The 12,091-nt window shown below is 61.9% G+C and overlaps 1 protein-coding gene across 7 annotated transcripts in view; it reads left to right on the forward strand.

Annotated features, from left to right (window-relative positions):
• RARB (retinoic acid receptor beta) overlaps positions 1 to 12,091 on the forward strand; it is a 671,241-nt gene that overhangs the window by 642,854 nt on the left and 16,296 nt on the right. For all 7 annotated transcript variants that reach the window (XM_059920443.1, XM_059920450.1, XM_059920449.1 and 4 more), the window contains 2 exons: positions 1,376 to 1,536; positions 8,688 to 8,864. In XM_059920443.1, the coding sequence (XP_059776426.1) occupies positions 1,376 to 1,536; positions 8,688 to 8,864 (338 nt within the window). The remainder of the gene's footprint in view (positions 1 to 1,375; positions 1,537 to 8,687; positions 8,865 to 12,091) is intronic.

Here is a 12,091-nt window from a genome sequence, read left to right on the forward strand (position 1 = left end):
CCTGGGAAGGGGATGAATTGCACTGTAGACACGGCTCCCAGTACGATGCTGAAGATACTCAGAAATACCCTCCCCACTGCAGGTGTGAGGCGCTTATACGGACCACGGGGTTTTTCAGTACCACTCACCCCCCTCCCTTTTCCCTCCCTCCCCATCTCTTTCCTTTCACCTTTTCTCCTCTCCCTGCGCCTGTGCCTTGCTTTTACTCTGCCCTCAGCTCCTGCCCCAGGCGGCCTTGTGGTCCTCACGGTGTGGACCCAGACCCAGGAACCTGCCAGCTCTCAGATCGCCCAGGGCTCTCAGGAAGGACCAGGCCGAATCCTCTTAGAGCGGATCAGATCATGCCCTGGGTCATTTGCAGCACAGACTCCCAGGTCAGGGTGGTGGCAGACACAGCAGGCAGTGTCCAGCCTGGCAACCCTGGTTCCCCGGGCAGTGTGGGTTGCAAGACCTAGTTTTATCTGTCAGCCTCTCTGGGTCCCAGGTTCCTTCCCCAGGAGACCCTTGCCAGAGCCAGAGCTCTGAGTGCCCCTCGAATCTGGGTCATCTGAGAGGCTATGCTGTGGGACGACCACCCAGCACAGAGGCCAAGACCATGCCCATGAGGTCCAGGGCCAGACAAAGTGTGGGGATGAGGGCTGCAGGCAGGTAAAGGATGAATGAATGGACAGCTTTCCAGGCTGAGGGCTCATGATGCACTGATTATTACTTTTTAAAACTATAAGTAATAAAAGACTGTATGACTAATACAGAAAGTTTAGGAAGCAGAAAAACATGAAGGGACAACACCCCAAATCCCATCCCCTTGGAGATGAATTTCTTCGAAAGTGCCAGTTAAGGGAATTCCCTGGCGGTCCAGTGATTAGGACTCTGTGCTCTCACTGCTGAGGGCCCAGGTTCGATCCCTCGTGGGGGAACTAAGATCCCACAAGCTGTGGCCAAAAAAAAAAAAAAAAAAGGTGCCAGTTAATTCAGAAAACTGAAAAGCAAAAAAATGAACCAAAAGGCCCAGCTAGGAATCCCTGGCTCCATTCTGGGACGTGTCTCCCAGGAAAAAGGCGTTTCCCTGGAGCGCCTTTCAGGCCATCCCCTCTGGAACTGCGAGGCACCTGCCCGGAAAAATTCTGCCAGGAACGAGTCCAGATAGAAAGTTCCCTCGGAACAAACAGGCTCCAGGCCCTCTGGGTGAGCTGAGCTCTCCTTAGGAGCCGGCCGGCGGCTGCAGCGCAAACAAGTCCCCCGGCAGCCACCCCCTCGCCTCGGGAGATGCGCTGGTCGGACCTCCTCCCCCCGACCCCCATCCCTTCCCAGGCAGCATCGGGTAGCGCAGCCCTGGCCACGAGTGACCCTGGTCTGTCTACTCTCTCGTCTGCAGCGGTCAGGAATGACAGAAACAAGAAAAAGAAGGAGCCTTCGAAGCAGGAATGCACGGAGAGCTACGAAATGACGGCCGAGCTGGACGACCTCACGGAGAAGATCCGGAAAGCCCACCAGGAAACCTTCCCCTCGCTCTGCCAGCTGGGCAAGTACACCACGGTGAGAGGCCCCGCCCACCCCGCCCCGCAGCGCACGCGCACTCGCACTCGCGCGCGCACGCAGACGCACGTGCGCACGCTCCCCTCCTGGAGCCTGGCGTGCCGGGGCCGAGGAAGGAGACGGCGTCGCCGGTCCTCTGAACCGGGGTCGCAGCCGCCGCTGAGTAGGGAGGGCGTTTCCTCCCGCTCGGTCAGCACGCACCCGTTGGGCACGTGCGAGGCTCCGGGCCAGGGTGAGTGAGACGTGGCTGCTGCTCGCGGGGACCCACAGCCGCGGGAAGGGGCCGAGGAGGGCCAGGGAGGCGGCCGGGAGTCCCGGCGGCGGACGCCGGTGCAGAGCCCAGCGGGGACGGGGGGCCGGGCTGAGCCTTTCACGGTCCCCGCTCCAGCTGGAAGAGCCCCCCCGGGGGACTGGGGCCTCCCCCGCCCAGGGTCTGGCTCCACACAAGGTCTCGGGGGGGGGGGGGGGCTGGGAAAGCGAAGGGGGACCGACCTGGGAGGTCCCCCTCTGCTCGCTGTGCTCCCCTGGGAGTGGCCTCGCTGAGGGAGAAGTGAAGAGGAGGCGGTGGGGGGCAGGTGGGGTCAGAAGGCGGGAGGCCTTGTCGGCTGGTCTGGATGTGCTGGTGCGGATGTCTTTAGGTCCTTGAATTTTTTAGTGGCTTTTGCATGTGTTTTGTGCGCTGACGTGTATTCCCAGCACGTGGCACGTAATAGGCGCTCAATAATATTTGTCGACTGAATGAGTGAGTGCCACTAGAATGTTGTTCTGGCCTCTTCAGTGGCTCACGTTGCCCGCCTAACATGCTGGTAGACGCGCTTTTTAAAAATCCAAGTATTGCAGCGTTTGCTGGTTTGATTGACTGAGACGTGCTAGAAAAAGAATAGTAGGGAAGGTCATGGGGATAAAAAGGTGAAATGATGATGCGGGCGGGGGCGAAGAACAGCAAGTGGTGCACGGTGGGTGGCACCAGCTTCTAAAGAGCTGGCGCTGGGCTTAGCCGCAAGTCCCCTGGATGAGCTGCCCGGAGAAGAAGAACCTAGAGCTTGCTCCCCAGTCCTCCGCCAGCTTACAAAGCACCTGGCAGCTATTAAACAGCAGGTTCTGATTCAGCAGGTGTGGGCGGGCGTTGCTCACAGGCTCCCAGGTGCTGCTGGTCTGCAGACCACACTCTGAGTAGCAAAGGCCACGAGCGTACTTCGAGTAGCGAGGCCCAGGACGATTTTCTGGGCCCCCAGGCCCTGGTGTCAGGGACAGGGAGAGACGCTGGCCAGTCTGCGAAGCTGCCGACCTGGCCTGCTGTTGACTCAGCGGACGAGTCCCCCTTGCGCACAGGGGCACCATCCAGCCCAGAGCAGACACAGGACGGGGCGGCATCGGGAGCCTTGAGGTCGGCCTGCGAGGGGAGGCAGGCCCGGAGACCTGGGTGGCGGGTGATGCCGTGAGTCAGGAGCAGGGGTGCTAGGAATGAATGTGGTTTAAATCCTGCTCTGCCGCCAACCAGCCGTGCGACCGTGTGCACGTTACTTCACTTCCCTCGGCCTCGTTTTTGAATCTCAGTCTGAAGTGGTGGAGAGAAGTCGACAGTTTGTGATCAGGTGTGTTTATTGTTGTTACGGTCATCATTATTACAGCCAGTACGCACTGAGCGTTTCCTCCGTACCAGGGGCCGTGCTAAGTACTCTCGCTGTGTGAATTCTTTTGACCCCTTACGGAGCCAACGCGAGGCGGGTGCAGCGCCCCGTATGACAGAGGAATAAGTCACTTTCCCCACGCCCCGTAGCCAGCGGGTGTCCTTGGACGTGGTCAGTCTGACTCCGGGGCAGGTCTTCTAACCCCACACGGCACACCGTGTCTCAGGAGGGTGGGTGACAAGGCAGGGTGGAGACGGGGGACACCAGGCGTCTAGCTAGGAGGACGGGGCTGTTACCCAGGGATAAATCAACTTTCCCTCCAGAAGACAGACTAAAAGAGAACAGTCCCAGCAGGGAGGGCTTCCTGGAGATGGAAACTTGTAAGCCAGGTCCTGCGGTGAGAGACAACCCGTGGGGTCATTTGCTGCCCCCCTGGGGCCCCGGCCCTCTTCCCCGGGTTGGGGTGTCAGGGTGGCCTCGTCCGTGCCCCAGACTCTGCCTCACCTGGTCACCAGGTGAAGTGGCCACCACTCTGGTCTGGAGGAGGGCAGGGCAAACACAAGTACACACGCCCTGGTGCGACCTGGGACCAAAGCACCCCCTCGGGACCGTCGTCCCTCTGCGGGTCAGCACAGCCAGGGACTCTGGTCGGCCTCTCTGGGCCCTTCCCCACCTTCCCTCCCCCAGGCCTCCTGGCGGAATCCGAGAGCCTGTCCTCTCCTTCTGGATTCTCTTTGTGCCCGAGGTCTGATTTCACCTGCTTCCAGGCCAGTGGGGCCGCTGCCCTGCCTCTGTCAGGGCTCTGCCGACATCCCGCATCCCTGTGGCTCATTCTGCAGCCCCACGACGCTGCCTCGAGGCTTTTTGCGCCTGTGGGGCAGCGTGGTTGACACGGGGGCAGAGGGGGGCGGAGGGGGGCGGGGTCGACACTCCTGGGAGCAGCCCCGGCCCGACGGTTCCCAAAGCTCCCCAACAAGGTGGAGCCCCGGTGCCCCCGGCCCTCCCCCACTCCTCTCCCAGTGCTTCCCAGGATCTCTGCCCACGTAAGCTGCTCGCGTTGGAATGCTAGTCTCAGCGTCTGCTCCCAGCCCCAGGCGGGGCTTCACCGAGAGCCACCAGCGCCCCTTCCCTGCCCCCTCGGTCCCCAGTGAGGGCCCTGAGTCCTAAGCGCTAGGCAGGGACTTTGTGCGCCTCTTTGGATCCAGCAGGGAAAGTGGCCGCACACGTGCCATCTCCGGGGGACGACCCCTGACCACGGGGCGGCCTGGCGCCCTGCAGGCGCTGCTCCTCCCTCCAGCCCTTCTCTCTGTGCGCAGATCAAGCTCTGTTTTTATCGTAAGCAACTTGCAGTCCTTTCGGGAAGTAGGCGCAGGTGTAAATAAAGAGCAGCAGCCGTGAGGCATCCTTTGCAGGCACTTGGCCATGGGGCAAGCGCTTTCCATAAGGGGCTTGCCGACGGGCAGCTGCTTCCACTGCGAGGGGACTTCGGTGCCTTTGCCCGGCTGGCATCCCTGTCAGGTGGCTTTGGAATAAGTGGGCAGGGAGCAGTTAGAAAGGCAGCTAGCTGCCCGCCTACGGATCCTTGAAGGAATAGCTGCTTTTTCTTCCTGATGAGGGTCGATTTGGGACCCTGGTCAGGACCCAGGAAGCCAGCACCCACCCTCCGCGCCTGGGCCTGGGGGGGGGACAGGGTGCTTGCTCACCTTCAGGCTCAGCGCCGGGCTCCTTGGCGCTTCTGACCAGTGAGCTTCCTGAAAAGCAAGGGGCCAAGGGGGGGACTCTGGGGACCAGGGTGGGCTGCGGATGATGCGCTCTCAAAGAGTACACAGCCCAGCCCTGGGGTGTTTGCTCTGCTTCCGCAGCGACCGCGACCCTGGCATCCAGGCTTTAGGGCTTCCCAGGCCCAGGTTCAGATCTTGCCTGTGCTGCGTGGGAGCTCCGTGACCTTGGAGTCCTCGTTGGAGCCCCGCTCCTCATCTGTGTAACGGGAGTCGGAGCTGTGACTCCCTCGTGGGGCTGTCGGGGAGGGTGGATGAGGGAAACGTCCAGCGCGCCTTGTACTGTTTCTGGCCCAGAGACATACGGAACGCACAGGTCCCCTCCTCCTGACTATGTATGAGTGCTGTGACGTTTTTGGGAGCCACACGACCGGTCCTGGCAGCGTAAGTGTGGCTGGGACAGCAAGGCAGTCTCCCGGGGGCACGGCCCCGCCTGGGCTGTCTGCTCCCGCGTCCCGCCGTGTGCGGCTGTTCAGCCCCTCGCAGGCCCTGCGGGACCCGGGCTGCCCTCCGAGGGCTCGGGAGGTGGGGCTGTGGAGACGTGAGGAGCCCTTACTCCACCAGGAGAAGGACCGCCCACAGGATCAGGAAGCCACCCCGAATCTAGCATGTGGAGCGCTGGACACCATCTTGCAGCTGGGGCCCCCAGGCCACACCCCGCCCTCCACCAAGGCCCCTGCATTCGGAGACCACCCGGCTGTCCGGAGGGGCCCCTCCGGCTCCTGTCCCGGCCCAGGCATCTTAGGCGGGGTGGGGAGGGGTCCAGGAGCACCCCTGCAACATTAGCTTCAGGGAAGTCCTGCACCGTCTCCCTCGCTTCTAGCCAGACGTCCGGGAAACACTTGGGGGCCCTCAGAGCCCCGCCCCCTGCCCCGTCCCTGTCTCTCCCCCTCAGTGGCAGGGCGGTTGCCACATGGTTAGAAGCGTCCGGGTCTCAGTCCCACGTGGCGTGTGTGTTGGGGCCTCTGTGTGTCGTCCTCCTGCGGATGGACCTGCCCAGCTGGTAGTTGGCGTGTGTCTGTGGACCGCGGATGCCGGCCCGCGCGTCACGTCCTCTTCCGGGCGATGCCGAGCATCTTTCAGCCTCTGCGGTTTCTCGCCAGGGGACAGGCTTCCGCAGACACAGTTCAGGCCGTGCGGTGCCCCGTGCAGTGGGCCCAGGGCCGCAGCACGAGCTGCCTCTGCGCTGGCCGGTGGGCAGTGACGCAGCTGCCAGGTGAGGGCATCCTGAGAACTAGAGGGAGTTCACCATAAAGCTTAGAACAGGGCCTGGCTCCCGGTGAGCCCCAGAGGAGGGCTTGTTCCATGGGAAGCGTGCCCAGTGGAGAAGTGGGCCGTGGACGCCGGGAGCATTCTACAGGTGGAGCTTGAAAGGACATCAGCTTCTCAGGACGGCCGGGGGGCAGAGACTCCGGACCCGGGCCCCCGGGTGTTCCAGCCACGCCGGGAACCTTAGCTCCTCGTTCCCTTTAAGACTTTCTGTGTTTCCTCCCCGGCTGAGAAGGGGGACAAGCAGCCCTGGCTGAAGCACTGTAGCGCCTGCAGCTGCCGCAGACGGGCGGAAAGACACCGCGATGCCACCTCCATTTATGGGCCTCGCTCCGGAAGTACCGGCGGTCAGAGAAGCAGCAGAGACGCGCACGGCGGCGGGAAGGGGTCCGTTCGCTTGACCAAGATGGCCCTTTAGCCGGATCTCATGGTGGGGTTGGGCTTCGCCGCTGCTCGGGGGGCCGGGGGCCCTGGGGGGAGAGGCAGCGGCCGCCTCTGCCCCTCTGCTGTGGTTCCGCTCCCCTGAGCTGCCGGCGAGGCCCCTCCCAGCCCGGGCCTTTCCCTTTCTCCCCCTCCCCTGGTTTCGGGATCGGCCCCCACCCAGCGCCCCCCTAACCGCCTCCACTCCCCGCAGACGGGCCGAGCTGTGCGCTGTCTGCGCGGGAGGATAGCGTATAAGCCATTTTAAAGCTCATGCCGCGTGAGTCCAGCAACCGGAACGATGAGACGCCAGGTTATTCTGTGTCTTCTCAGCTGCCTCTTCCCTTCAGTTTGCATGGTGGTGGGTTAGATTCACATGCCGTTGAGACGGCTGTGCGTTACTTTTAACAGGAGGATGGCGGGCCCGGTGCGTGATGACGTCTCCTCGTACGAGGCTGGCGGAGGCTCCGTTCCCACGTGCTGGGCCGGGCAGCGGGTGGGCGCTGTGGTGAGATGACTTCCTGCTGTCCGCTCACCTCTGTGCCCCTCCCCTCCCGCGTCGTCTTCCCACAAACCAGGCGAGCCGACGATTACGTGCAATTACAGACCCAGTGGCCGCACGCTTGGCCTCAAGCTCCTCCGGGTGCGCCGTGTCCCCAGGTCCTTGGGGACGGATGGGGGGAAGTGACGGGCGGGACGCTGGCCCTTCCCGCAGGAGCGCCACGGGGCGGCCAGCCTCCACCTGTGTTAGGGCCTCTGTGCCACCCCGTATGCAAACTTCCCTTTCCAGCTTCCCCGCCGACCTTAACAACACAGCTCATTTTACAGACTCCGTGGGTGTGTCCCCGGGTGTCAGGGGCCCAAGCGCCAGCCTCGACCTTGCCAGTTGCTGCACGTCCGGCTCCCCCGGGGCCGCCAGAGGCCGCGGCCCAGGGCAGCCTCGTCCTCGTGTGGTGGTGGCCCTGAGACATCCTACACGAGCATAGACTCATGGAAGCCTCATTCACTCACTCATTCACTCAACAAACGTTTTGAGCCCCTGCTGTGTACCGGCCGCCGTTCTGGACACTGAGGACGTGGCAGTGACAGTGAGGCAGGAAGTAAACGAGAGTGTGCGTCGGGGGCTGAGGCCAGGCCTGGGACCGCAGAGCAGGTATAGAGTCCACAGAGCAGTCGGGCCGGGGCTCAAGTTTGCCCAGCCGGGAAGGAATGAGGGGTGTGTCTGCGGGCAGAGCAGGCCGTGGGACAGCAGGGCCTGTGGAACCGGGGGAGACGCGAGAGAGCGGGCCGGCCTTGCAGGCCGTGGGGAGGACTTTGCCTTTCCGTCTGAGTGAGGTGAGAGATCGCTGCAGATTTTGAGCAGCACAGTGACTTGCTCTGACTTGTGTTTTTAAAGGATCCCTTTATTCCTCTGGTAAAGGAACAGACCGTGAGGAGGTCAGGGTAGAGTGAGGGAGACCCGTGAGGAGCTAATCCAGGCGGGAGGCGATGGTGGCCGTGGAGGTGGCCCCCTTCTCTACGTCGTGACAGCTCTTTGGTGGAGAACGTGAAGCTCTCACACCTAAAGCATCTCAAGCTGTAACTGAACGTTAGTTAGAATTCTTCCTGTTGCAGGTGATAGAAACCAAACTCAAACCGACTCAGACTAAAAACTAAAATCCTGGTGTGGGTCAGGCGTGGCTGGATCCAGCATCTCCGGAAGGGCCTCTCCTCCCACGGTTCGTCTCGGCTTTCCTGAGTCGGGTAGAGCCACTAGTCCATCAGGGTTACACAGCGGTGGCTCCTCCGCCTACCGTTTACTTCATTTACTAGCGGGAGTGATTGCCGAAGAGAGATTCCCACATCTCTTACTCGATTATCCAGCGGTACAGGGATAAGATTTTGAGCATTTTTAAAAAATGACGCTAAGCTGAAAGGTCAACTCTCCCCCACCTTCCGGAGGCTCCCTGTGAAGAGTGAATTGTCCTCACGTTTGATGGGAAACGTGTTCGGTTCTCTGCCTTCCGCTCGGCTTCCTGCAACTACCCCTGACGGTGTTTTCTCTCCCTCGTAGAATTCCAGTGCCGACCATCGAGTCCGACTGGACCTGGGCCTCTGGGACAAATTCAGTGAACTGGCTACCAAGTGCATTATTAAGATCGTGGAGTTTGCTAAACGTCTGCCCGGCTTCACCGGCTTGACCATCGCAGACCAAATCACCCTGCTGAAGGCAGCCTGTTTGGACATCCTGGTACGTGGCCTGAGCCCGCCATCGGGGTGGGCAGGGAGGAGGGGTTGAGGCACTCCGGGTCCCTAGCCTCTCCTGCTGCTGCCCGATGGCCAGAGGCTTCCCCGGAGCTGGACAGAAGCTTCGTATTCTCTCCCCAGTGTGGGCGCCCCTCTGCGTGGCCTGGGAAAGGGCCCCAAAGCCCTTCAGTGCCACACTGTGGCTCCAGGGCCCTGGAGGGGTGAGGCCCGTCCCAGCCCGGCCTCTGCAGGCCTCGGCCCCAGTGCCGGTGTCATCGGGCGGCTGGGCTGGTTTCCCCGGGCGAGGAAGCATTAGAGGTGGCAGGGGCGTGTCCCGCCTGGGAAAGTGTGTGCTGGGCCTCTGGAGGAGGTGGGGGGCAGCCCCCACGGATGGGTCAGAACGTAGTAGGGAAGGTAAGATGAGCTTTTGAGGTGCTTTAAAAGCGTAGGTTTTTCTTTGTATTACGTCCTTCATAGCTTTGGGTATAAACAGTTCTGCAAAGCAAATACAGGAACTGTAATTAGAGACACGCACGCACGCCTGCCACCGTCCCTCTCGGGAGGAGAGGGGGCTCAGGATGGGGCAGTTGTGCAGGAAGCGCGAATGTTTGTGTGTCTTTTCCCTGGGAGCCGGGTCTTAGGAGGAGTGCTAACGGCGACTCTGTAACCTACAGGGGCCGGGGGCCCCGAGAGTATCTGTGATACTTTTCTTCTCATGGAATCAGAGGGTCTTGGATGGACCTAGGAACATTCAGAAAACACGAAACATCAGAGCAGCATTAATCTGTCACATACTGGGACTGCCCTGGCGGTCCAGTGGTTAGGACTCTATGCTTCCACTGCCGGGGGGCACGGGTTCCACCCCTGCTTGGGGAGCTAACATCCTGCAAGCCACACGGCCAAAAAAACCCAAAAAACCAAAATGTGTCACGTACCCGCACGCTGTCGAGTTTGCAAACCTCAGCTCATCTGAGCCGCACGTGACAGGGTGGGCTGGGGGTGGAGACTCAGCCCGTTTTCCAGGAGGAGCTGCAGAGCAGGTGAGTCACCTGAGTGCTGGGCCGCACGCCAGTGGCACGAGAGGCATTGCAGCTCTCAGGCCCTAGAAGCACAAGCAGGGGCTGGGCCTGGGGACAGAGCGCGCCCGGCCCCCAGCGTGAGGGGCAGCCTGCCCGTGGGTCACGATGTAGGGGTGAGTTCTGGGAGCAGTGAACGACGGGGCGCCGGTGTGTCCTCACGAGTGCCGAGCGCGAGTTTCACCTGAGCCGCTGGGCGCTGCCACGTGGCAGCACCGCGACCGTGGGGTCCTGACCCTGTGCCGCACGGCCACCGCGGGGCCTGGGACCTCCCGACGGCGGCCTGTGCCTGCTTCTTGGTCCTCCTTTTGTCTGGTTGCCAGGTGGCGGCCGTTCGTGACTCCCTCCCCTGCGGCCCTTCGGGAGAGGACAGGTGAGAGGACGCTGCGAGGGCCTCGGGTGGGGAGGGCCGTGTTGCCGCAGCGGCAGCGGCGCAGGGATCGGGGCCCCGCCCGGGCCCCAGCAGCCGTCTCCCCGCGTCTCTCGCTGACTCGGAACCCGGCAGCTCTCCTCCCTTCGCCCTCGGGGGACTTGGGAAGGACAGGAGCCACTTTCCGTGACCCCTCCTGGCCTCAGTGTGCCCGTGTGCACGAGAGGAACGCGAGCCAACCAGGGGAGGCCCTTCCGCGGGCTCACGCGGCCCGGTGGAGCGTGGATCAGGTGGGGGGCTGGGCAGTGAAAGCAGGGACGGGGTCGGCAGGACGCGCAGGGCGGAGTCCGGGCTCCGGGCCGGGAGTCGGGGGGCCTTTCCATTGCTCCCACTGGCCTCTCAGGGTGCAGCGTGGGGTCGGCGTGCAGAGGGGACAAGCCCTAGCGGGGCCAGGGCAGGGTCTCCAGTCAGATGAGACAGGCAGAAGGAACACTTATTTGGCCCCAGACAAGTTCACGTCCAAAAATTTGTAGCAAAGGCACAAGATCCTGAAAAATGCACAACGTCAAAGAGCATCTCTTGAGTGAGGATATCAACTGGCTGACGGTAGAGGTGGCTTCTCGGCGAAGCCACGGGCGTGTGGCGGGAGTGGGCCCGCGAGGCGCAAGGGTGGGCGCGCACGGGCTGCAGCTGTGCTCAGCTCCTAGGAAGGAAAGCCCCGGGTCACCAGGCCTGGCCGCGTGCGGCCCCCGTGGCCACCAGCGCCTGTGCTGTGTCTCCTGCAGGACAGGCCGAGGAGGCCTGGGCGGGGGCGGGTCTGGTCGACAGCCCCGAGGGGTCCGCCCGCCCTCCCCTCCGCCATCCGCCCGCGCCTCGCTCCTGGCCACGCAGCGGTGACTGACCTGCAGGGCTTCCAGCGCCATCTGTGGCTCTGCGGCCCCGCCAGGCAGGGCTGTTCCTGCGTGACCTGTCCCCCCAGGGACTCGGTGGAGACAGGACCCCGGCCTGAGAGGGGCCAGCTCTGCTCTCGGAGGCCCAGCCGCCTGTGCTGTTGCAGGATCCAGGGTCCCTGTGAGAAAAGCCACAGCCTGCCGGCCTCGGGGTACTGAGCGGTCCCTGCGAGGTGGGCGTGCTGGGGCCGGACTCCCGGGCTCACACCCCGGCTCTGCCCCTCCGAGCAGCCCCGCTGAAGTGGGTGTGACGGTAGCTCCTCCCCAGTAAGGGACAGCGGATGGGGTTAGTGCACGGGAAGCACTTGGCTCAGTACCTGGCACTTAGGAAGAGCTCCTTTACCGTAGCCGCCATCCTCCTCCTCGCCACCATCGTCGCCGCCAAGCCCAGAGCGTCTCTGTGCACGTTCATGGACATGCGTGTGTGCACGTGTAGGTGTGTACACAGACGCCCACACGCCGCTGTCTGGGGCTGTGCTGGAGTGCAGCCGGTCTGCGTGCTGTGGTGGTAAAGGAAGTACGTGGTTTCAGACTTCGTGTTTAATAATACGAAATATCTCCTTGATGATTCTTGATGTTGTTAAAACAGTAGGTTGGATCTGTTAGGTTAACGAAAATATATTACTAAAATTTTTTTTGATGTTTTATTTTATATCGGAGTACAGTTGATTTACCATGTGTTAGCTTCAGGTGTACAGCAAAGTGAGTCAGTTATACATATACATCTATCCACTCTTTCTCAGATTCTTTTCCCATATAGGTCATTACAGAATATTGAGTAGAATTCCCTGTGCTATACAGTAGGTCCTTGTTGATTATCTATTTTATATAGAGT

Source organism: Balaenoptera ricei, chromosome 4, assembly GCF_028023285.1.
Source record: "Balaenoptera ricei isolate mBalRic1 chromosome 4, mBalRic1.hap2, whole genome shotgun sequence".
NCBI classification, from domain to species: Eukaryota; Metazoa; Chordata; class Mammalia; order Artiodactyla; family Balaenopteridae; genus Balaenoptera; species Balaenoptera ricei.